Source organism: Quercus lobata, chromosome 12 (assembly GCF_001633185.2).
Source record: "Quercus lobata isolate SW786 chromosome 12, ValleyOak3.0 Primary Assembly, whole genome shotgun sequence".
Classification (NCBI taxonomy): domain Eukaryota; kingdom Viridiplantae; phylum Streptophyta; class Magnoliopsida; order Fagales; family Fagaceae; genus Quercus; species Quercus lobata.
In genome coordinates, this window is record NC_044915.1 from 31,778,420 (window position 1) to 31,800,650 (window position 22,231).

At 34.5% G+C, this 22,231-nt stretch overlaps 2 protein-coding genes across 5 annotated transcripts; one reads left to right on the plus strand and one right to left on the minus strand.

The window, feature by feature from the left end:
• The first annotated feature begins 4,195 nt into the window (after positions 1–4,195).
• LOC115971410 (meiotic recombination protein SPO11-2) lies at positions 4,196–10,275 on the plus strand. 4 transcript variants are annotated; one of them, XM_031091318.1, is made up of 11 exons: positions 4,196–4,341; positions 4,411–4,494; positions 6,725–6,854; positions 7,278–7,415; positions 7,496–7,584; positions 8,768–8,896; positions 8,988–9,082; positions 9,272–9,334; positions 9,416–9,492; positions 9,588–9,715; positions 9,861–10,275. In XM_031091318.1, the coding sequence occupies exons 1-11, from the start codon at positions 4,261–4,263 to the stop codon at positions 9,993–9,995; spliced, it is 1,149 nt and encodes a 382-aa protein (XP_030947178.1). In that variant the 5' UTR covers positions 4,196–4,260; the 3' UTR covers positions 9,996–10,275. The 4 variants fall into 4 exon arrangements, with proteins under 4 accessions (XP_030947178.1, XP_030947179.1, XP_030947180.1 ...); XM_031091319.1 differs by having other exon boundaries at positions 9,003–9,082; XM_031091320.1 differs by lacking the exon at positions 6,725–6,854 and having other exon boundaries at positions 7,307–7,415.
• Positions 10,276–10,633: 358 nt separating this feature from the next.
• Positions 10,634–18,207, minus strand: LOC115971411. The gene is made up of 11 exons (XM_031091322.1): positions 17,981–18,207; positions 17,830–17,914; positions 17,595–17,671; positions 17,468–17,492; positions 17,280–17,373; positions 17,109–17,175; positions 16,911–17,007; positions 12,294–12,472; positions 11,878–12,105; positions 11,690–11,806; positions 10,634–11,005 (listed from the first exon to the last, which is right to left on the minus strand). The coding sequence occupies exons 1-11, from the start codon at positions 18,056–18,058 to the stop codon at positions 10,940–10,942; spliced, it is 1,113 nt and encodes a 370-aa protein (XP_030947182.1). The 5' UTR covers positions 18,059–18,207; the 3' UTR covers positions 10,634–10,939.
• Between the last annotated feature and the right edge of the window lie 4,024 nt (positions 18,208–22,231).

Below are 22,231 nucleotides of genomic sequence, written 5' to 3' on the forward strand. Positions count from 1 at the left end.
TAGATTTTAGAAATGAATTTGGATTTGTGATTTGTTCACACTGTGTGTGTTTGTGTTGAAGAGGACAGACCTGCTGCATTTGATCTAAGAGTAGAGACCAGCTGATGATGATAAAACAAACATTCTCAAGAATATATAAAAGATTATTCTGGTTCCATAAAAGAAACTTACAAACGGCCATGCATTATGGGGGTTATAGTAGTGATCATTTGTCCCATATCTTACACTTATTCGGATATACAAGAAGATATATGATTTAGCTAGCTTGGTCCCAAACTCCCTTCAGCACGCACAAAAGAAAAAAAGATTAGCTACAACCCCTTACCGACAAAGTCAAATTTACCTTTCACAAGAAACAAAGACGTGCCCAAAGAGCCCAAAATTAAGAGCCATAGCTTTGTTCGCAAATTCAGGATCAAAGGGAACACGAATAATGAACCGCCGTTTAAAGACAAGAACTTTCTCAAAGTCAAAGCAGAACAAGCCGGCCACTTCTTGCAACTTGCTAAAAGTGTTATATACAATAATTATACATACATATATCTACATATCGGCTACGTTTGGATTGGGCTGAAAACCCAACACGTCGTCTGCGTTTTTTCAATTTTTTTTTTTTCACTCGTTTGTGAGACTTGTGACTACTGTTCATGTACTGTTTAATGACAAGTAGTCGCAAAGTTTGACTTTTCTCACTTTTTTCAGTCAATCAATGCACATCGTGTACTGTTTATGGACCCACAAATTTTACTTTTCAGTAACTTTTTTATAAAAAATGGGTTCCATGATACTATTCACACATTTAAAAATTATTTTGTTACAATATTTTTCAATTTTCAGTTTTAATTTTCAATTTTCAACTGTATCCAAACTATCCAAACGGACCCATAGTTTATCCACAAAAACATACATCTATATATATATATACTCCTTTGTAAATAGAGACTAAAAGGGGGCTCGAGCTCAATTTGCCTAAAGTAAAAAAAAAAAGAAAAAAAGTGTTTTGTTACGTGAATTCCAGGGAAGCTCAAGAATGGACTTTTGGTGACCAGCATGACCCTACAATTAAAGATTCTGAATGATTCTGAATGGGAAATCGGATATCTTTCACTTGGCTCATAAATATTACCTATTAAGCATAGAGGGTAGGCCACTTGGAGCTAGTTTGAAAAGACTGTAACTTGAAAGCTGTTGATTTTTTTTTTTTTTTCTAAATGGGCTGTCTGTTCTGTTCCACGCGGAATGGTAAGGACTAAAGACTACGAATATGACCCATTTTTGGTTCTGTTTGTTTTTGTTATTCAAAACTTTGACGCCGAAAACCACTTTTCTGTAATTATTGTTCTTTTGTACTATTATATAATTTCAAGGTATAAGTGGGATCTTACCGATATTAGATCAAATATAGCTCGTGCAAAACGTTGCAGATTATGTCAAGGAAGAATTTCAAAGAATAACGTACCTAACTTTTTTTTTTTTTTTTTAAGATATATTTGAACCTGTGATTAAAAAAAAATAGATAATTAAAATCCATTACTTTTTTATCATTAATAATACTACTTTTTTTTTACATATAAAAAAAATACTTTCCTTTGACATTCGATGATGGCTAGGAAGACCCCATAATACTTCCAAGATAAGATTATCAATGGATGTAGTGCACAGTGCACGGCATTGATGTGCATAAGTTGGTGGGTGAGGAAAGAGGGATATAGGATTAAATATTTAATTATATATATATATATATGAGACCGGAGAAAAGCTGCAGAAGAGCAATGATCAACTTGTATATTCAATGTAAACCTTAATTAATCAAATAGAGTCAAGAAACCCCATAACCATACTTATAATTTTTTTTTTTAATGAGAAATTTGTAACTTTATTAAGAAGAAAATAAATTCAGTACATTATGAGCAATAGCTGATTCAACCAGCGATGAATTTTCCTCTATTTCTTTGGTAAACTTTACCAAAAAATGTGCAAGTTTATTGCCTTGACACTTCACATGAGACACTTGAACAGATCTAAAATCCTAAAGTTTGTATGCAATACCAGTTAGAACATTTGAGACAACCATGGGAGTACATAAACCTAGTATAGTGTCAGCTACTATCTTGGAATCACTTTCAACTACCACATCCCTTATACTAGCATTCCACACAAATGACACTCCAATTTTCATAGCTTTCACCTCAATCTCCAATGGACCCAAAGGTTGATGAAGTTTCTTACTCATTGCTACTACAACCCTTCCTTCATGGTCACGGATGACGGATCACCACCCCAACCCCAAACCCTCGAATATGACTAAAAACTGCGCTATCATCTCCAAAGTGTCATCTCCAGCATGTTGGATGAAAATCAAATACCATACCAAGTCCATAAATTCTTGATAATAAATTCATTGTGTCTCAAACACAATACCGGATAAACTCCACACTCCCAGAACACATGGCCACTAGATTCTTCCCCTAGACCGCAAGCTTCACACTAAGTTTCATCAATGACTTGTCGGTGACACAGATTCATTTTTGTAGGAAGGATATTACAAACTCTCCAGTCGAAAGACTTAATTTTATTTGGCAGATTCAAGCCCTACAGTCTTCTCCAAAAAAATTTGTGTGTATTAGCATTGGAGGATCTCGTCGTACTCACTAGAAATTCAGTCACTGCAAGCTTGTAAGCACTTCGAACTATAAATTGTCCCTTTGGAGTATAAGCCCACACTAGCCGTAGATTGAGTGAGGATGGTGCTTGGCTAGGACAACACTTGTAAATAAGACGGATCATTAAGCCATTTATCAGTCCAAAATTCCAATTGATTGCCCATCACCCACCTGCCATTTACACCCTTTTCTGACAATATTCTATGCCGCAATAATGCTTCACCATGCAAAAGATGATCGAGGGCCCAATTTATCCCCAAGAAAGTCACTATCTGGAAAATACCTCGCCTTTAAAACTCTATAGACTAGAGATAAGGTATTTGTTTGAAGCATCCACCCTTATTTGGCTAAAAGTGCAAGATTAAAAGTTTTAAGATCTCGAAAGCTTAAGCCACCATTCTCCTTTGGAGTACAAACTTTGTCCCAACTAAGTCATGTCATCTTAGTTTTTTCATTAGTTTGCCCTCGCATAAAATTTTCGGACCATGTTTGTCATCTTATTGCATAAAGTGTTTGGTAGTTTAAGGACATTCATAGTGTATGCCGGTATTGCCTATGCAACTGCCTTAAACTACTTTACCTTAATTCTTAGTAGATAATCCCAATTTAGGTTGAATAGTATATCTCAATAGGGGGCAGTTATATTTGTTTAATTTATCTCTCTCAACTTAGATACCATGAGGCAGACCTTTGAAAGTTTTAGAATAATGAGAGATTCCCAAATCCTCCAAACTTGTACAACACGCAGGGCCTTGAATCCAACTTAATTAAAAGAAAAACGTTGAAGGTAATACTAATTTTACTTTAAATAATTATTCGAATGTAAATGATATTACATCAACCCTATAATAAAAATACTTTTTTATTTTGTATTTAAAAGTTGACAATATGATAAATTTGTGTATCCCTCGCTTTTTTAATCCAATTAAATTTAAATTCAAATATTATTAAAATAAAATAGAATGAGTTGATCAAGCCAAGTGGTTGATCTTCAATCCTACACATTGACAATCTCTTTAATAGCATATCTTATAATCAATCTTTACCAGAGTATTTGTTATAATATTCTAAATGACGCTAAGGGCACAAATATTTTTTTTTTTTTTTATTTGCAATTTGCTAAATATGTATAGTAAATTGTAATTAGAATAATAACATCATTTTTATATAAATTTACTCCTAAAATTGTTTTTAATATTTTACATTAACTATAATAAATCACATCAATAATTATTAAAGGGTAGAAAAGTGAACAACTTTGTTTCGATAGATTTGATTGATAGCTGTCACAAAACTCAAATCATACAAGCAAATGGACTCAAACGGACAAGACATGTGGGCCATATTTGTCTTGACACCGCCACAATAACAAAATCGTGTTTTCCCTTAGCGTTTTCCTCGTTCAAGCAAGCACTCATCATTTCATCAACCTGAAAGCGCATTTTCAATTATCGGTTATTAGCTAACACAGATTCACAGCCTTCTATTCAAATATCATCACGACTTCACAAGGCTTGCGCGCCTATCACAAACAGTGCAAAAGTTTCAAAAATCCAATTTCTCAGCGATCAAACACACAGTCTCGCTCTCAACAAAAATGGAAGATCTATGTAATTCCTCGATGAGGTTCTTCTCCGATCAACACCTCTGCTTCGCCGATATCATCCCTCCTTCTGAGGTAACAACATCATCACCATCAACCATCTCTCTCTCTCTTTTGGCTCAGAATTGAAATATTTTGGTTCAGGTCCGAGCGAGAATCGAAGTTGCGGTGCTCAATTTCCTCAGGATCTTGACCTCTCCGGCTCCTGCAATCTCCGATCTTCCTCTGGTATTAGTTTTCGCTTTCACGCCAATTATTGCATACAAATTAGTCCGTCTTTGATTTCATTTTGCTCATTAATTACCATAAGCATTTGTTTGGCTGCTGAGAAAACATGAGAAATTGTCTTCAAACTTACTCGTTTTCATTTCTTTGTGCGTTTCCTTAGAAATTATACGGACATTCAGTTCAAAACTAACGCTATGTCGAACAGATCAATAGAAGCTCAACTAATAGCCGAGTAATACGAATTAACTTTGATTTCATTTTGCTCACTAATTAGCGTAATCTTTGTTTGGCTATAACGGTGTGTAAATGATTAGTGCATCTTTGGAATCGATGCAACGAACAGATCAGTAGGAGGTCGAGCACTAGCCGAGTAATACAAATTCTTCAGCCTTTGATTTATTGTGCTCATTAATTAGCATATTTTTTGTTTGGCTGCTGAGAAAAAGAGAGAAGAAAACTGACTTAAAATTTTCTACTTTTCATTTCTTTGTGCGTTTCCTCAGAATTTAAACTGAAATTAAGTTCAAATTAAAGGCTTGTAAATTATTTGAGCATCTTGGAATTGGTGCAACGAACAGATCAATAGGAGGTCAAGCAATAGCCGAGTCTGTGCAACCTCAACTATAGAAGCAATTGATGCAATGATTTAAGGCCCCCAAATAAAAGAAGGTCCCTCAATGCAAATTAATTCTGGCTCCTACACCTAGGAAAAAAATTTAAGGTGCCACTAATAAAAATAAATTAAAATGAAGAGTGAAAATTAAGGGCTCTTGAGAGAAAAAATTAGGCCCCTTTGTAACCAACGGTTTATAAAAAAAAATTAAAGCTGCCATTCCCAAAACATAGAAATTGAAGAGATAATGTTCCTATTTAAAATCTAAATTAATAGCTTTGTAAATAACTTCATTGATAGAAACTAACATTTATTACTTGAATCTATAGGAAAAAATAAACAGAAAAAAACATTTTCTCTCCATCTTAAATCTCAAGAAATCAAATATAGTATTGATTAGTATTTTTTTTCCCTGCTCACCTTGCTTCTCTCTAGTCTCCATCTTGATTCTATTTTTATAGCATTCTTAGTTGTTGGCTAGCTACTCTTCTTTGATCTCCATTCAGGTTTGCTTCTATTTGCTCTTCCTTTCTTTTTATTCTTCTTGCTACTAGGCTTTTTTTTCTTTTTTTTTTTGTTTTACTTGTTGCTGAGTTTCACTGATTTGGGTCTCTCTTTTTCTTGTTAAGGAATTGGAACGAAACACTCTCTAGTCATAGTCAACACCCAGAACTTTTTACTAAACTTTTAAAATTTTTAATATTTTTCTCCAAAGTACAAGTTGTACATGTTTTTAGCTAGGAAGCATTCCACCTTTTTCTATGCTATGAGTTATCATGTCAATGCAAGAGTTATCAAAAGTCAGAATCCATGTGAATTGCAGACTTTTTTTTTTTTTTTTTTTTTGAGAAACGTGAATTGCAATTTGCAGGCTATAGTTACATCAAGACTATAGTTACATACATGTTTACATAAGCATTCAACTTTATTTTAGTGCTTCTATTTTCAACCTACATCAAGTCTTTTTTTTTATGCTTTTTTTTCCCATCCATTTAGAAAGTCATTAATTTGTTATAGGTAGAGTGTTGTCTTAATTTAATAAAATTATAAGTTTAGGATAATATATTTTGTATTAAAATTAATTTGTTAAGCTATGTGATAAATAATTTTTTATTCCATAAAATTAATAATTTTTCTATTACAGATCATGTTTTATTTTAATTATAAATTATTACTAAAAGATTAAGTGATATTAAAAGGAAATGTTAATGAAACTTAAATGTAAAAATTTAATTAGTAATTTTGTATCTCAAAGAGAATGATAAATAGATACTAAATGTAAAAAAAAAATATATATATATATATATATATTAAGTAAATATTATCTAATTAATATTTAAATAATTAAAAAAAATTCTGCCTAGTTTTCGCCTAAGGCCCCCACATTTGTTGAGCCGGCCCTGAGCCGAGTAATACAAATTGTTCAGCCTTTGATTTCATTGTGCTCATTAATTAGCATAATCTTTGTTTGGCTACTGAGAAAAAAGAGAAAAAATTTTGACCATAAAATTCAAGCTTTCATTTCTTTGTGCGTTTCCTCAGAAATTAAACTGAAATTAAGTTCAAATTACTGGCATGTAAATGATTTGAGTATCTTTGAATCAATGCAACGAACAGATCAATAGGAAGTCAAGCAATAGGCGAGTGAGTCAAGGACTGTTAACTGAAGTTTCATGGATTTTTCTCTCTCACTCCTTTTGCACAAGGTCTTTGATGCGAGCCAATGCCGCTAAAGCCTTCATTCGAGGTACTATCAATTCAAAATTTTAGGGTAAACTTTTCCTCACCCCTTAACTATGGTATAGTTATAATTCCCCTTCAAAACTAAGCAATGTTTCTCATTACTATTGGCAATAAGCAAATATCGTGTCAAAAAAACTTTCAGTCAACTTCAATGAAAAAATCAAAAATTTTCAAATATAAATTTGAATTTTCCATTAGATTTGACAGAATTTCTAACAATAGGGGGCAAAATGCTTATATCCAGTAGTTAAGGGACCACATTGCATAGATTTGTAGTTTAAGGACATTGCAGCTGCTCCATAGTTAAAGAGGGAAAGTGCAATTTGCCCAAAATTTTATTTTCTTGTTAGGGTGTACGTACAATTGTACATTGATAACAGTTCTATTTTTGTGTGTTCTGCTTTTAAATATTTTTTCTACCTGATAGTGTGGAAGGTGATGGAGATGTGCTTTCAGATTCTGGTGCAAGAAAAGCGGGTCACGCAGAGGGAGCTCTTCTACAAGTTGCTTTGTGATTCTCCAGACTATTTTACTTCTCAGTTGCAGGTTAACAGGACAATCCAAGGTTTATTTTCTGATTCTTCTTTTTTCAGTTACATCTTAATTTAGCTGTTGTTTCTAAGTTATTCAGTCAATGTCTAACAGATGTAGTAGCATTGCTTCGATGTAGCCGATTCAGTCTTGGAATCATGGCATCTAGCAGAGGACTTGTTGCAGGGCGCCTGTTACTGCAGGCATGTTATCTAATTTCTTTTAGTTTAATCAATCGTAATTTGGGCAATGGCACATATTTTTTAAATCGATCCAACAAGCACGTTGATTACTAGTGATATGGGAATTCACTTGCTAGCTTTAAGCCTCTGGCTGGAGCTGCTGGTGTTATTCATGGTATGATTGATACTTGAGAGGAATGTTTGTGTTGAGATGAGCTGGTAAGCAAGTTGAATGAGTTGTTTTTCTTGACTTTGTGTTACAATAGGAGCTTTTCCCCACGTGGGTCTCTGACTTAAGAAAAAGTTAGTTGCTTTTCATGTGATCATGATGCATGCATCCTTATAGGGTAGCATTGGCTAAAAGACTTCTGGTCATTATTGATTTAAAAAAACAAATATGATCTTTTCTAAGGGAGACAGTCTTCCCCACACGGTGTGTGAGGAAAAACCATAATGCGTAACACAACGATTTTTGTAATTGTTGACATAATCTGTTTTGATTGGAAAAATATCAATTTAATTATGCCCATAACTACCTCAATTTTATGATGCATCAATCACAACAGGTCATATCAAGTTAACGATTGTGATAAAAGTTGTGTTTCTAGACTTATTGGAAGAAAAGAGAAAGGTGAAGTGGTGTGTAGCTATAATTATAAAATATCAAATATAAATTTCCTTGACAAAGAATTTTTTGGATTCTTCTGTTAAACCATTGTACTTTTTTTTCTTTTTTTCTTCTTTTTTTTTTTTTTTTTTGAGAATACTAAACTATTGTATTTGAATTAAATATTCACTTTGCAAACTTTTTAATTGTAATAACGCTTCTCAACATAAATATTTTAACATATTAATCCTTGCATATACTAACAAGTAAACCACAGTTCATGCATTGCCACTGTAACAATTACATTGATAGTGTGGACGAGCAGTACTTACCTTTTTGCTTTTTCCAACTCATTTAAAGTATGTTATGTCCACAATGCAACTAAACACTTGCAGATAGGTCATTCACTGTAAATGGTCTAGACTCATGAGTCGTGACACCAGACGAAATGAACTACAGTTTATAATTTACTTCTGTCTTGGAAAATGAATTTAGGGAAGTTCACAGACCAAATTTTCAAATCTAAAGTAATGTTTCTGCGAAGAAAAGTTTAGTAGAACACATTAGCACCCTTACGTGTCTTTGAAACATGTATAGGAGCCAAACGAAGAGGTTGTGGATTGTTCTGCTTGTGGATCATCTGGGCATGCTATTTCTGGTGATCTGAATTTGTTAGAGAAGTTGATTTTAAAGACAGATGCACGGTACATTATTGTAGTGGAAAAGGTATTTCCTTTGCTCAAGTTCTCAATCTACACCCTTTTTATGACTTCCCGATTTCCATGTAACAATATTTTGGGTACTTGAATATGTTTAGCATGCAATATTCCAGCGGCTAGCAGAGGATCGCATATTCAACCAAATTCCAAGCATTCTAATCACCGCAAAAGGGTACCCAGATATTGCCACAAGGTATAGCTTGAAAAACTCACTCCACCAGAGCTTGAGGCTTTAAGCTCCAGCAACTGTTTTTTACTTTCCTGAAATCTTCCAACATTTGCCTTTGTCAAAACTTTCAACACACTACAGTTTTACTTGTGCTGGATCTATTTTTGCTTCATTGTGGATTGGTCTCAACCTAAACTAAGACATTCAATGCAGGTTTCTTCTTCACCGATTAAGCCGGGCTTTTCCAGACTTGCCTATTTTAGCACTGGTTGACTGGTATGTGCGACCTTTTCTCTTTGCCACTGCATGAGTTGTTTGTTAGCACTCACTTGTAACTCCCAGAAATTAAATATCAAGGAATCCAGCTGGATTGGCTATACTCTGCACCTTCAAGTTTGGAAGTATAGGGATGGGACTGGAGGCATACAGATATGGTGAGTTTCTTGTCACATCATGCTAAATTGCACCTGCTTTCTCCTTCAGTAGAAAGTAACAAGTCAATGCCTAATGCATTTTTGCATGATTAAAGCTTGCAATGTGAAATGGTTGGGACTTCGAGGAAATGATCTACAACTCATACCTGAACAATCTATGGTTCCACTGAAACAGCGGGACTTGCAAATTGCTACAAGCTTGATGTCCTCAGAATTCTTGCAGGTAAACTACCCACCACCACAGAACTTTGGCCCTTTCCATTAGTCCCATGTAAGGTCAAGTAGGTTCATTCTATCTACTAGAAAGTTTTTCATTTAGTGTAAAACAAGATCTGTATTAATTGCAAACTGGTGTTTTGGCATGGCAGGAGAACTACAGAGAAGAACTAGCAGTAATGGTTCAGCTTGGTCAGAGAGTAGAAATCGAGGCTCTGTACTTCCACGGATATGGTTATTTGGGAAAGTATATAGCAAAGAAAATTGTACAAGCCAATTACATCTAACAAAATAGTCCCTATAGGTATGGAAAGAAGATTGTTCAAGGAGTGGAGACGAGCCCATTGCTAATAAGATGGAAATATACAAGAGCATAGCTATTATGTACTTGTGATCAGCAATAGGTTGGAGTACCAATGTACATGATACGCCAGCCACATTCCGATCAAATCATAGGGAACCTAACACCACAAGCAAGTCTGACAATTTCAAGTTGCAATGCCTAGGACACTATTGTTTGACAACTAATTCAGATAAGCAGCCGTAATTCCACAAATAATTTGATAATTTCTGTTGTGAATATCATAGCAATCTAAAGGTAATTTAGATGCGAAATAGACTATTGCAGGGATGACCATCCCCTTTTTTTCTATCTTTATGAATGATGATAACATTTTAAATGGTCTATGGCCCCCAATCAAAATGATCTGTAAAAACTGTTCTTTAAAACCTCATCTTCCAACAGTATGCGTAGGTTTTCTATCTAGCACACCCCCAACTAAAGAGATACCAAGCGATTTCCTAAAATGTCCCCTTGCCACAACTAGAGCAATGCTAAAAAAAGGCTTACTAAAATGTCCAATCTACATGTCCATAGACAATTGCTTGAGAATACCCAGGATATTGTAGAAGACTGCTTAAGATCGATCAGGTTAACCTAGACTTTGTAGGTTCATCTTATTATATCCAGTTTAATGACACAGAAAAGCAGCAGTTTAAATGTTTACAATTCTCACCCAAGCAACGACACTTGCTGAAATTACATTCCAGCAAAATAATTGAAGCATATACTATCACAAAATACTTGCATCTAATTACTACAACAGATCTATTAAAGGCTTTGATGTAATTAGATTATAATCTAGTCTCAGCTGCAATATACAGTATCGGTACAAGCTTCTCAGAATCCCAGGAAAAGAATATGGAACCCAAAAATTTGTAACAAAAATCTCTAGCCTCTCTTTGATTTGAGACTCACTCTTTTTCCTTCCACAGAAAACTTCTGACTACCTCCCAGCTGCAGTTAACAGAAAATTTCATGAATTGCAGAATTTAAAAATTATATATATATATATATATATATATAAAGACACCAACACCCAAATATGAGTAGCATATTCACAATTGAACAGTATTTACTATTTACTGATGACCTGAAGGACCCACTCTAAATAATAAGTGTGTTTGGATCTTAATTATAAACCAGCTTATTGCTATTTTTTCCATACTATTTTCGGGCCCACATGAGTACTAATTTTATTTAGTTTTTACCTTTTATTTACAATAATTTCAGCAAAAAAAAACTAGATAAGTTGTTTTCAAACAGACACTAAAGGTCTTGCTAACTTATTTTTATGGCCAATTATATACGAATTGTTAAAGCCCTACTTTTAATAGATAGGGATGCACCTTTACACAACTTTTTAAAACAAAATAAATGCCAATAAAAATAAGCTCATCCAAACACTCAGGAGTTTATTAACGTGCCCAGTAGCTCAAAACTACTTGAGGAATTATGGAAATTGACAAGAAAGCAAATCTTGAAGTCCATACTCTCAGCAACGTACTTTTTTCTACTTTTAGGTTAACATTTTAATGTTAATAGGGAAATGTATGAGGACCTAAATCCTATTGTCTTCCAAGGACAAAAATTATTTGGGATACAGCAGAAAAAATGTTCCACAGTAGCTAAACAACATACCTTTTGTTTCAAGTAAGCTACAGCATCTCTCTTTGAGGAAAAGTTGGAAAAAATAGAAGATGAATGTTCATCAATAAGAAGTTTCAGCTGTTTTAGCTTTAATGACTCTCCAGGTACCTGAGATAAGCCCTCCATCAGTGACAAAAGAATTTTGAACACTATAAAAATTTGCAGTTTGGAGAACTAACCTGACGAAGAAGCTTTTTGCACAACTTCTTCAACTTCACTTTATGTTCGTCAGCCTTGTCTCCTTCTGATAAGTCATCACGTTTTCGTTTGGCTGAATGACCAAGATCGCTGGTATCTTCATCATCACTATCACTAAATGATGTCTTTTTCCCCTGAAAGCGGCAACCAGCAACCTTTTTTGGCTGGCTTCTAATACCTAGTCCTTGCTTTCCAGTCGTGGCATTATCCTGAAAAGAAAACAAACTTGCATCAAAAGTCTAAACTTAATCTCTTGCACACTTATCCTTCCTTTTACTCAACTAACTATCATTGGATATTCTAGCACCTTTTTATCAGAGATTAGCTTAGCCTTTATGGGAACAAGGTATATGTCACATGTTTACAAAGAAAGAATTCAAATGAAAAAGAGACGTACTTGAACAAGATGATATAGATTCTCCTGATCATCTTCACAGAATACAGTTCTCTCATTATTTGTTTTAGCATTCTCAGTAGTCTGTGATTTCCTTCTAGATTCCGCCCCAAGAAAACCTCCAGAGACAAAACCATATTTATAGCCCCACCAATCTGGAGGAATATCTTCAACTTTGTCTCCTGTCAGAATGTCATAAGGCTATTTCAAAAAACGATGGACTCATCCCATTTTATCCAGCCAGCAGCTAAGATGAAGTATATGAATAGTAGCAAATTGGGAAGATTATAAGGCTTTACAGTGAGCAGCATACTTAGCACACACATGCAGCTAGGTAATTTCGAACAAACACGGTACATCATACAAAAGGTTCTGAAGAGAACCAAAATTCAAATACCACCTACATGTTAGAACTTGGAAGACAGTCGGCAATGCATATTGAGAAGGATGCAAGGCAGATACCCTGATACATCCAGAGCTTCAATGGCAGCATCAGGGTTAAGAAATGAAACAAAAGCTACAGGGAGGCAATACCACTCAGTAAAATCAGTCACTCACTTCTTGGCAGTCAGAAGGTACCACTTAGTAAGGCAATACCAGCAATAACTATTCATCACAAGTATTAAACAACCTAAATGGCAAAAGAAGCTTACCATTAGACCAAGATAAACACTAATATTGTTTCTTGCAAAGGAAGGGTTTTCTTTGGATACATGCTACAAAAGGCATGTAAACTAGACAAAAATATATTTAAAAAGCAACTCTCCTCTCTCTGCTTAAAAATTTCAGCCAAATATATATATATATATATATATTTTTTTTTTTTTAAGTGTCGGTTTAGCTCTCCAAATAGCTGGCCCAAGATGAATCCCCACATGTTCCCCATTAGTAAAGTATTTCATTAAAAAGAAAAGGACAAGGCCCAAGTACGAAGGGAGTATATTACGGAACACTCAAACAAGGAAAAAATGTCAACAAAGATACATGCTATCTAGAAAAGACAACAACCGGGGAAAAAAAAAAAACAACCACACTCTGGGGAATGATAGAAGGCTGAGCAACCAAACATTCTTTATCTCCAAAAATGTGCGAATTCTTTCTCTCCAAACAAGATGGAATCGAACTTCAGATTGCCAACCTGTCCTTTCCTTTTTAAAATGATGAGCAGCCCAACTCAGCAGCAAATCCAACAGCTATCTAGGTAGCATCCAATTCACACTAAGAAGACACCAGAGGAAACCCCACAACTCTCTGGATCACCTTGGGACACTTTGTTTTATCTGTTGGAGAGGATGGGCTTTGGGGATAGATGGAGGAGATGGCTAAAGCCTTGTGTCTTTACCGTTCGCTTCTCAATTCTGGTTAATGGATCTCCTGTTGGTTTCTTTGGTAGCTCTAGAGGTCTCAGACAAAGTGATCCTTTGTCTCCCCTTCTCTTTCTTTTAATCATGGAGGTTTAAAGTCATATCCTAAAGAAAACTAAGGAAGGTGGTTTCATTCAGGGTTTTCAAGCGAGTCCTATTAATTCTACCGGTATCCATGTTTCTCACCTATTATTTGCTGATGATACCATTCTTTTCTGTGATGTCTCTAGAGGGCAGATTCTTTCTATTAGGCTTGTTTTGACTTGCTTTCAAGCTTTTACTGGTTTGAAGGTGAATGTGGGGAAAAGTGAAATTGTCCTTAGGGGAGGTGCGTAACATTCAATCTTTGGCTAATATTCTTCAATGCAGGGGGGTAGTTTGCCTATGATTTACTTGGGTATGCCATTGGAAACTTTGAATAAAACAGCCTCTATTTGGAATCCAATCCTTGAGAGGATGGAAAAGAAGATTTCAGGTTGGAAACGGCTTTATTTGTCAAGGGGTGGTAGACTCACATTTCTGAAAAGTACCCTTTCAAGCCTTCCGACTGATTACCTTTCCCTTTTTACTATCCCTAAAGCTGTGGCGACTAGATTGGAACGCATTCAAAGGGACTTCTTGTGGGGTTCATCAGTTGAGTGTTTCAAATATCCTTTGGTGGCTTGGGAAAAGGTTTGCTTATCACGTGAGTTGGGTGGTTTGGGAATTTGGAATTTGGCGTCTTTTAATCTGGCCCTATTAGGGAAATAGCTTTAGAGGTATGGCCATGAAACCACTCATCTGTGGCAAAGGGTCATTGCCATGAAATATGGGGAGGGAAAAGGGGGTTGGTGCACTAGAGCTTGTAGTAGGGCTCATGGTTGTAGGTTATGGCAAAGTATTAGTGAAGGGTGGGAAACTTTTGCAAAGCCTTTCTCTTTTGTGGTGGGGGATGGTTTTCGTATTCTTTTTTGGCATGATAAGTGGACTAGAGATGTTCCTCTTAAAATTCTTTATCCTCAGTTATGTTTGTGTTCAACCAATAAGGAGGCCTGTATTTCTGATGTGTTAAGCCCTCCAGTGGGTGATAATGACAGTGTGTGGAGTTTATGATTTTATAGGGAATTCAATGATTGGGAGTTAGCGGCTTCCTACTCCCTTCTTCATTTCATCCAAACCCGAATTCCTAGGGGTGGAGGGTATGATAGGCTTTGTTGGTATCTTAATGGAAGTGGGAAGTTTGATACTTGGTCTTTTTATCATAAGATTCAAAATGCAGCTCCTTCCACTTTCCCTTTGAAGGGCATTTGGAAAGCTAAGGTTCCTAAAAGGGTGGCTTTTTTCATGTGGACAGCAGCTCATGGTCAGATTCTAATCTTGGATAACCTTATGCTTCGTGGTCGTTCTTTGGCGAATCATTGTTGTATGTGCTGTTGTAATGAGAAATCTGTGGATCACCTATTACTTTTTTGTCTGATAGCTCATTCTTTGTGGATGTATATGCTTCGGTTGTTTGGGATCGATTGAGTCATGCCAGGTTTAGTTGTGGACTTATTATTTTGTTGGTATCATTGGCTTGGGAAGCATAGTTCTAATATTTGAAATTTGGTTCCAACCTGTTTAATGTGAACTATTTGGACTGAATGGAATCAGCGGTCTTTTGAGGATGAGAGGAAAACTGTGGTTCAGTTATTAGAGTTTTGCCAACGGACCTTCTTTGATTGGTCTCGATATTGGGCTTTCTCGAATTGTTCTACCCTTAAGGATTTTCTTTCATCTATTAGAATAGATTAGGGGCTGCTTCTGTCTTTTTGTTCCTTTTTTTCCTTTGTTCACTACTGTGAACTCTCTGTTTTTCTTGCTATTCTTATATTAATAATATTCTCTTCTTACTTATCAAAAAAAAAAAAAAAATGTAGAAATAAGTGGTCAATTGCCTCCCCTATCAGACACACACATGCTACACTAATTAGGGATAACAATGCCCCGCCTCCTTAAATTCTCTGAAGTTAAAAGCTTGCGATTCACTATCACCCATATATATATTTTTTTGATAGATAAAAATCCTCTAATAATAAATCACCCATATATATATATATATATATATTTTTTTTTTTTTAAGTGTCGGTTTAGATCTCCAAATAGCTGGCCCAAGATGAATCCCTATATGTTCCCCATCAGTAAAGTATTTCATTAAAAAGAAAAGGACAAGGCCCAAGTACGAAGGGAGTATATTACGGAACACTCAAACAGAGGAAAAAATGCAAACAAAGATACATGCTATCTAGAAAAGACAACAACCAAAAAAAACCAACCACAATCTGGGGAATGAGAGAAGGCTGAGCAACCAAACATTCTTTATCTCAAAAAACGCGCAAATTTTTTCTCTTCAAACAAGATGGAATCGAACTTCAGATTGCCGAGCTGTCCTTTCCTTTTTAACATGAAGAGCAGCCCAACTCAGCAGCAAATCCGAAAGCTATCTAGGTAGCATCCAATTCACACTAAGAAGACACCAGAGGAAACCCCATAGCTCTCTAGCTACCCAAAAATGTAGAAATAAGTGGCCAATTGTCTCCCCTATCAGACACACATGCAACACCAATCACAGATAACAATGCCCCGCCTCCTTAAATTCTCTGTCGTTAAAAGCCTGTGATTCACTATCACCCATATATATATATATTTTTTTTTTTAAGTGCCGATTTAGCTCTACAAATAGCTGGCCCAACATGAATCCCCACATGTTCACAAAGCAAAATAATCAGCCACCTTTGCCTCTTTGTCTCTAGCAATTAGAATAAGGTACAGATAACAATCCTTGAAGAGCCATCACCCCACCAATGATCATGCCAACGCTTCAATGCTTCAAATCTTAACTTCTTTCCAATGAAAATTTCTCTTTGGGATATCTCCAACAAAACATTTTTGTCAAAATGTCTGTCAGATTATAGCTTATCAGAAGCATCATAGCCAGTATCCAGCTTAAGGGGCAAGGCTACATGGATAAACTTCTCAAGCAACATGGTGGATGTAGTGAACAATTATTTACACACGCATGTATGAAAGCATGAGAGAGAGAGAGCTAGCAACAAGACTAAAACATTATATAGAACACTTGGCATTTTACTTTAAGAATAGCAAAGAAAGTTTAACCAGAATGTTAAAAGGACTAGCATACATAAGGATATGACCATTTCATAACAAAATTTTAGCCGCATTATTCAAAACCAATGGATAGTTAACAGCTCTCTAGCTACTCCACTCCAAATATTACCTTCAACATAGATAAATTCACTTTCGAACAGCTTTGCTGATTCCAATTCACCATCTACATCAGGATTTGTTCCTGGTGACTCCTCAACCTTTTTGGCCTAGGGTCCACATTACCAAAGCACTTAATCAGTAACATAAATTATAAAATACAAAAATATAGAGACATTGGTTTCACAAGAAATGTGTTCTTCCAACTTACGAGAATTCCTTGAACATCACTCGAAGAATAGGCATGGACAAGCTTCCCTCTCTCTCTTTTCTTATATCTGATTTTCAGGGAAAGGAAATACAAACAAAATATTTAATACAAGCAAAACCATAACGAACATTTCAAGCACCCAACACACAATTTAAACAAAACTGCACCGACCTTCCCTGCGGCCGAGTAGTCTTGACAACCGGAACCTTAACATCATTAGATGCATCAGTCTCAGTACCTACTTCAGCCGAGTCGTTCTCAACACCTATCATAAAAAACACACACAACACCATAGGTTACACTGTATCATAAAGTTAACAATACTAAGTCAATCCAATAATCTTATACAATTCTTATACCTTCATTGTTGGCTTGCACCCCTTGCTATAAAATAAAAACATAACCAAAAAACACATTAGAAACTCGCAGCGAAATTAAAATGTACAACATAGTAAAGCTTATTCATAGATTTAATGCGAAACATACCACTTTCAATCGTTTGAGTATATTATCAAATTGAGTAGTGTCAAATGCCCACTCATTTGGCTTCTCCAAACCAATACCTATCAAAAATCCCACCAAAAACAATATCCAAATCAAACTCACTAATCCATTATTAAGTAAAGTCATTAACACTTGGAGATTAAGAATTCAAAATGTTAACAAATCAGACCTAGATTAAATTTAAACACAAAAACAAAAGGCAGAAGAAGGAACGAACCAGAAGTGTCCTGTTTGTTTTTGACTCGAACGTGTCCTTTGATGCCTTGCTTGTCTTTACCAAGCCCTTCTCCTTCTTCCCAGCCCTATATAAATAAATTAAATCAAAAACCGTTGAATTCAAATTCTCAAGAGAGAGAGAGAAGGAGTACCATTTGTTTCATGAGGCGAAAAGCAGCGGATTGTTTGGCGACGCCGACATAGCAGAGAGGGGCTTCGGGAGCGGCCATGTCTTTTAGCGACGTCGTTTTTCGCTGTTCGGCCGACGATCCAGAGAGCCGCCTCTCTCTCTCTCTCTCTGTTTCTCTTTGTGGCGGTGGAGGAGGAAAAGAGAAACGTTTGAGAAAGGAAGGAACAACGAGCTCAAAACCTAGAAAGGAAACTGTACTACGGTACGGTGCGTTTCTCTCTGAATTTGGTGTGAGTTTTATTATTGAGCGGTTCTGATTTCATCTTGTGTGCTTCCAGTTGTATCATAGGTGAGTCCCACAAATCTAACGGTCCCTTTAGTATGTATGCGTAGCGTGTTTGCATTTTCAGGATTTCAACTACCGCGGTGATTTAAAAACGGTGTCGTTTTTTTAAAAAATATTTTTTTCTTTTAAATAATAAATAACAATAATAATTAATGTTATTAATGATAATTTTTTGTTATATCATCAAGAAAAAGTTTTGCCACAGCATGGAGAAATCTTCTCCATCGAAGTCAGGTCTAGGAATTATAGTTTAGACTTTGGAGGGACCAAGTTTTAATATTAAAATAAAATAAAAATTTTGGGGGTGCTATAGTCAATGGTATTGGTGGTTATGGATAATTCTTCCTGGAATTGCATATTTTGGTCATTCATTAGTGACCAAAATTGGTGACATTCTTGCAGCCCTACGACTTTTGAACTTGGTCGGTAGACATACCATTCATCAAGTTTTTTATTTTGAGCTTTTTTTTTTTTTTCTTTTTGGTTCGAAGTATATTATGAAAAATCACAACATTCGTTGTTTCTTTTTCTTTTTTTAAATTAAAAGGGTAAAGGGGGTCAAGTGAACTCCTAACATAACCACTATAATTTTTAAATTCTAACCATGGAGGAATCCATGCATAAGGGTTAAACATTAAAAGTACTAAATACCTTCGTTCAAGTAGTTCAACCATAATAAACCAATCGAGTTGTTTTGCTTTATTTGAAAAGGGCATACTATATATTTTTTCCATTTGTTTTATTTTAGTATAAGTTAAGAACATCATATTTTTGAAAACTGTGTATTTCTTTTTGTTAGAAGTTTGAACTTCATTCTCTTTTCCTTGTGTATTTATGTTTATATATATATATATATATATATATATCATTTTAAAAAAAATCCCTCTCTAAACAAAACAAGAAGAATATATTAAATTGTCAATTTTCTAATGGTAGGAAGATGAGGATAATAATTAGGATTTTTTTAATACCAGATAATTGTGAGGATTAATCTGGGTAATTAAGAAACTAATTTATGGCCAAAAGGATATTACCCGAATTTAAAATGGCTAATACAACTTTGCAAACATCATAGTCATAGCCTATTTTATGCCAACATCTTGGGTAAAAGATAGTGAACATACCATAGGACTGGGTACCTTAGTTTGCTGCATTTGCATGATTGCAGGAAAAACTTCAAAAATATACATTTATGATCACTTGGCAAATAAAACCCTACAAATAAAAAAGAGAGTGGCAGCAATTGAATATGAGTGAAAGTCATAGCTAAATATTAGATTGGTATTTTTCACCTCATATTGAGGACAAAATGGGCTTCTGCCCTTTTCGGGCAAATTAATTAGCCTTTTACCCTTCTTTTCAAATTAATTAGGGAAATGTCCCTCTTTTGAAACTCGATTTTTTCAAAATCGAGTTAAGCCCTATAGTGACGTTTTCAAGGACCTATAGTGACGTTTTTAAAGACCTATAGTGGCGTTTTGTAACTTGATATCCATGAAATCGAGTTATAGGCAATTTAAAATTGCCTATAACTCGATTTCATGGATATTGCCTATAACTCGATTTCATGGATATCAAGTTACAAAACGTCATTATGACGTTTTCAATGACCTATAGTGACGTTTTTAAAGACCTATAGTGGCGTTTTGTAACTTGATATTTGTCTATAACTCGATTTCATGGATATCAAGTTATAAAACGTCACTATAGGGCTCCATTTTTTTTTTTTAAAAAAACTCGATTTTGAAAAAGTCGAGTTTCAAAAGAGGGGCATTTCCCTAATTAGTTTGAGAATAAGGGCAAAAAGCTAATTAATTTGCCCGAAAATGGTAGAAGCCCATTTTATCCCTCATATTGATCATTCAATATTTCACTTTGAGATTCTTTCACCCATGTAAAACGCAATGGCAATGTAGTAGCTGATAAATTAACTAAACTAGCAAAGATCTTTCTCCAACCTTCAAATTTGGTTAGAAGACATCCATTGTGATGCTGCCAATCTTGTAATGTTTGATGGAAGTTTCTATTAATTCAATAAAGGAATAGTCTTGTTTCTCAACCCAAAAAAAATCCATTTCGAGATTTTTTTTTTTTTTTGAGAAATTAAAAAAAATTATTACGAAAAATCAATACATTTTATGCTTTTTAAAAGGTTAAGGAGGAAGTCAAGTGAACTCATACTTAGTCTTACAGATAGTAACATGTCAATTCTATCCATAGAGGATTCCATGTATAGGAGTTAATTACTGCGGATGCTCCTTCAAGCAATTAAGCCAAAACAAACTAATGGAATCCATTTACTTATTTGAAAAGGTAATACTATTTTGTTCATACGTTGTATTTGAGTATAAGCCAATAATAATAATAATAATATCATTTTGAAGCCAATATATTAAATGAAATCATTTTAAATTTTTGGAGTTTTTTAAAAAACTAAACCAAAGATAATGTGTAAAATTATCAATTTTTCTAATGCTGAAAAGGCAAGGTAACAGTGATGATTAATCTCGGATATACCCTGAGATTCGTCACAAAACGCATACTGAATTTCTCAAGGATTGGCTCAATACATTGTGGCATCAATGTCATAATAATCTCTTAGAAATATTTCTTTGCTATTCCTTAAATTAGGTCTTCTTGTGTTTGACAAGCCATATTTGTCTTGAAGTCCTAAAATCATATTTAACAAAAGATTATTTATAAAACTAAAAACAAAATACACTTAAAAAATGTACCTTTTGAACTTTAAAATAGTATTTATTTTGGTCACTCGGCAAATAGGACCCCACAAAGAAAAAAACGAAAAGCAGAAGGGAAATAATTGGATATGAAAAGCCAATACATATTTTTCCCCAAGCATATTATATGTTACGAAAAATCAATACATTTTCTTTTTAATATTTTGAATCACCTCTTTTATATTAAATTAAAAGGGCAAGGAGATGATAAAGTGAAATAATAACTTTAAAATTCCATTCAGGAGAAATCCATTCATAGAGGATACAAAGTAAGAAAACTATAAACGTTTGTTCAAGTAATTCAACCACAATAAACCAACAGAGTCCATTTGTTTACTTTATTTGAGTATAAATTAAGGATAATAATTTAGAAAACTAACCTTTTTTTTTTCTACCATTCTATTCTAACTAAAGTTATACTCTTTGTTATTTTCTTAACTGGCACATCCTTTTTTACTACTCATATTAAACAACCTTTTTTGTTTTAATAATAGACAATATATTACTCATGATAGTATAAGGCTAGGTTTGGATAGCCGCAGACCACGCATCTGTGTTTTTTTAGTTGGGTCCTGTGCACTGTTCATGGAACCTACAAATACTGAAAAACGCAAATCTAACTTTAAAACTAGGTCTCACGGTACTATTCACACATTTAAAAATTGTTTTGTTACAATGTTTTCAGTTTTCAGTTATAAGTAATATCCAAACAAACCCTAATTTAAGAAAATGGATTTTCCCCTAAACTAAACAAAAGAGCATATATAAAATTGTCAATTTTCTAATAATGGAATATACGAACCTTAAAGAGTTGGTTTAGTGGTTCTTAAGGCCTTATGATATTCTAATGTGGTGTTTGGTATGGGGTAATGTCTTAGGATTCCTAGTAATGTTTAAAGATTCTTATGTTTTGTGGAATCTGGATTCTCCCTTTAAACTCCTCTCAGTACGAATGTTGATTCATTTTAAAACAGATGGATATCCAAATTCCCAAACTTAAAGGAAATTGTATTTTTTATAAATTGACAATTTTAACTCATTTTTCTTATCATTTAAGCAATTAATATAAAATATAAAACAATTCATCAATATCTTTTCCCTTATATTTATTATTTCCCGCCAAAATAACGTAAACAGGATGGATAACTCTGTTGATATATTCTTTAACAAAGTTCTCTTTAGGTTTCAT

Bases quoted from the DNA above. Each gene is read 5' to 3' on its own strand.
- LOC115971411 (XM_031091322.1), bottom strand. From the start codon at position 18,058: ATGGCCGCTCCCGAAGCCCCTCTCTGCTATGTCGGCGTCGCCAAACAA. The intron at 12,106-12,293 runs GTACGTCTCTTT...TTTTCTTTTCAG, and splicing joins ATCTATATCATCTTGTTCAA to GATAATGCCACGACTGGAAA. The intron at 11,006-11,689 runs GTATGTTGTTTA...TGTTAACTGCAG, and splicing joins TAGCTTACTTGAAACAAAAG to CTGGGAGGTAGTCAGAAGTT.
- LOC115971410 (XM_031091318.1), top strand. From the start codon at position 4,261: ATGGAAGATCTATGTAATTCCTCGATGAGGTTCTTCTCCGATCAACAC. The intron at 8,897-8,987 runs GTATTTCCTTTG...GAATATGTTTAG, and splicing joins ACATTATTGTAGTGGAAAAG to CATGCAATATTCCAGCGGCT. The intron at 9,493-9,587 runs GTGAGTTTCTTG...GCATGATTAAAG, and splicing joins ACTGGAGGCATACAGATATG to CTTGCAATGTGAAATGGTTG.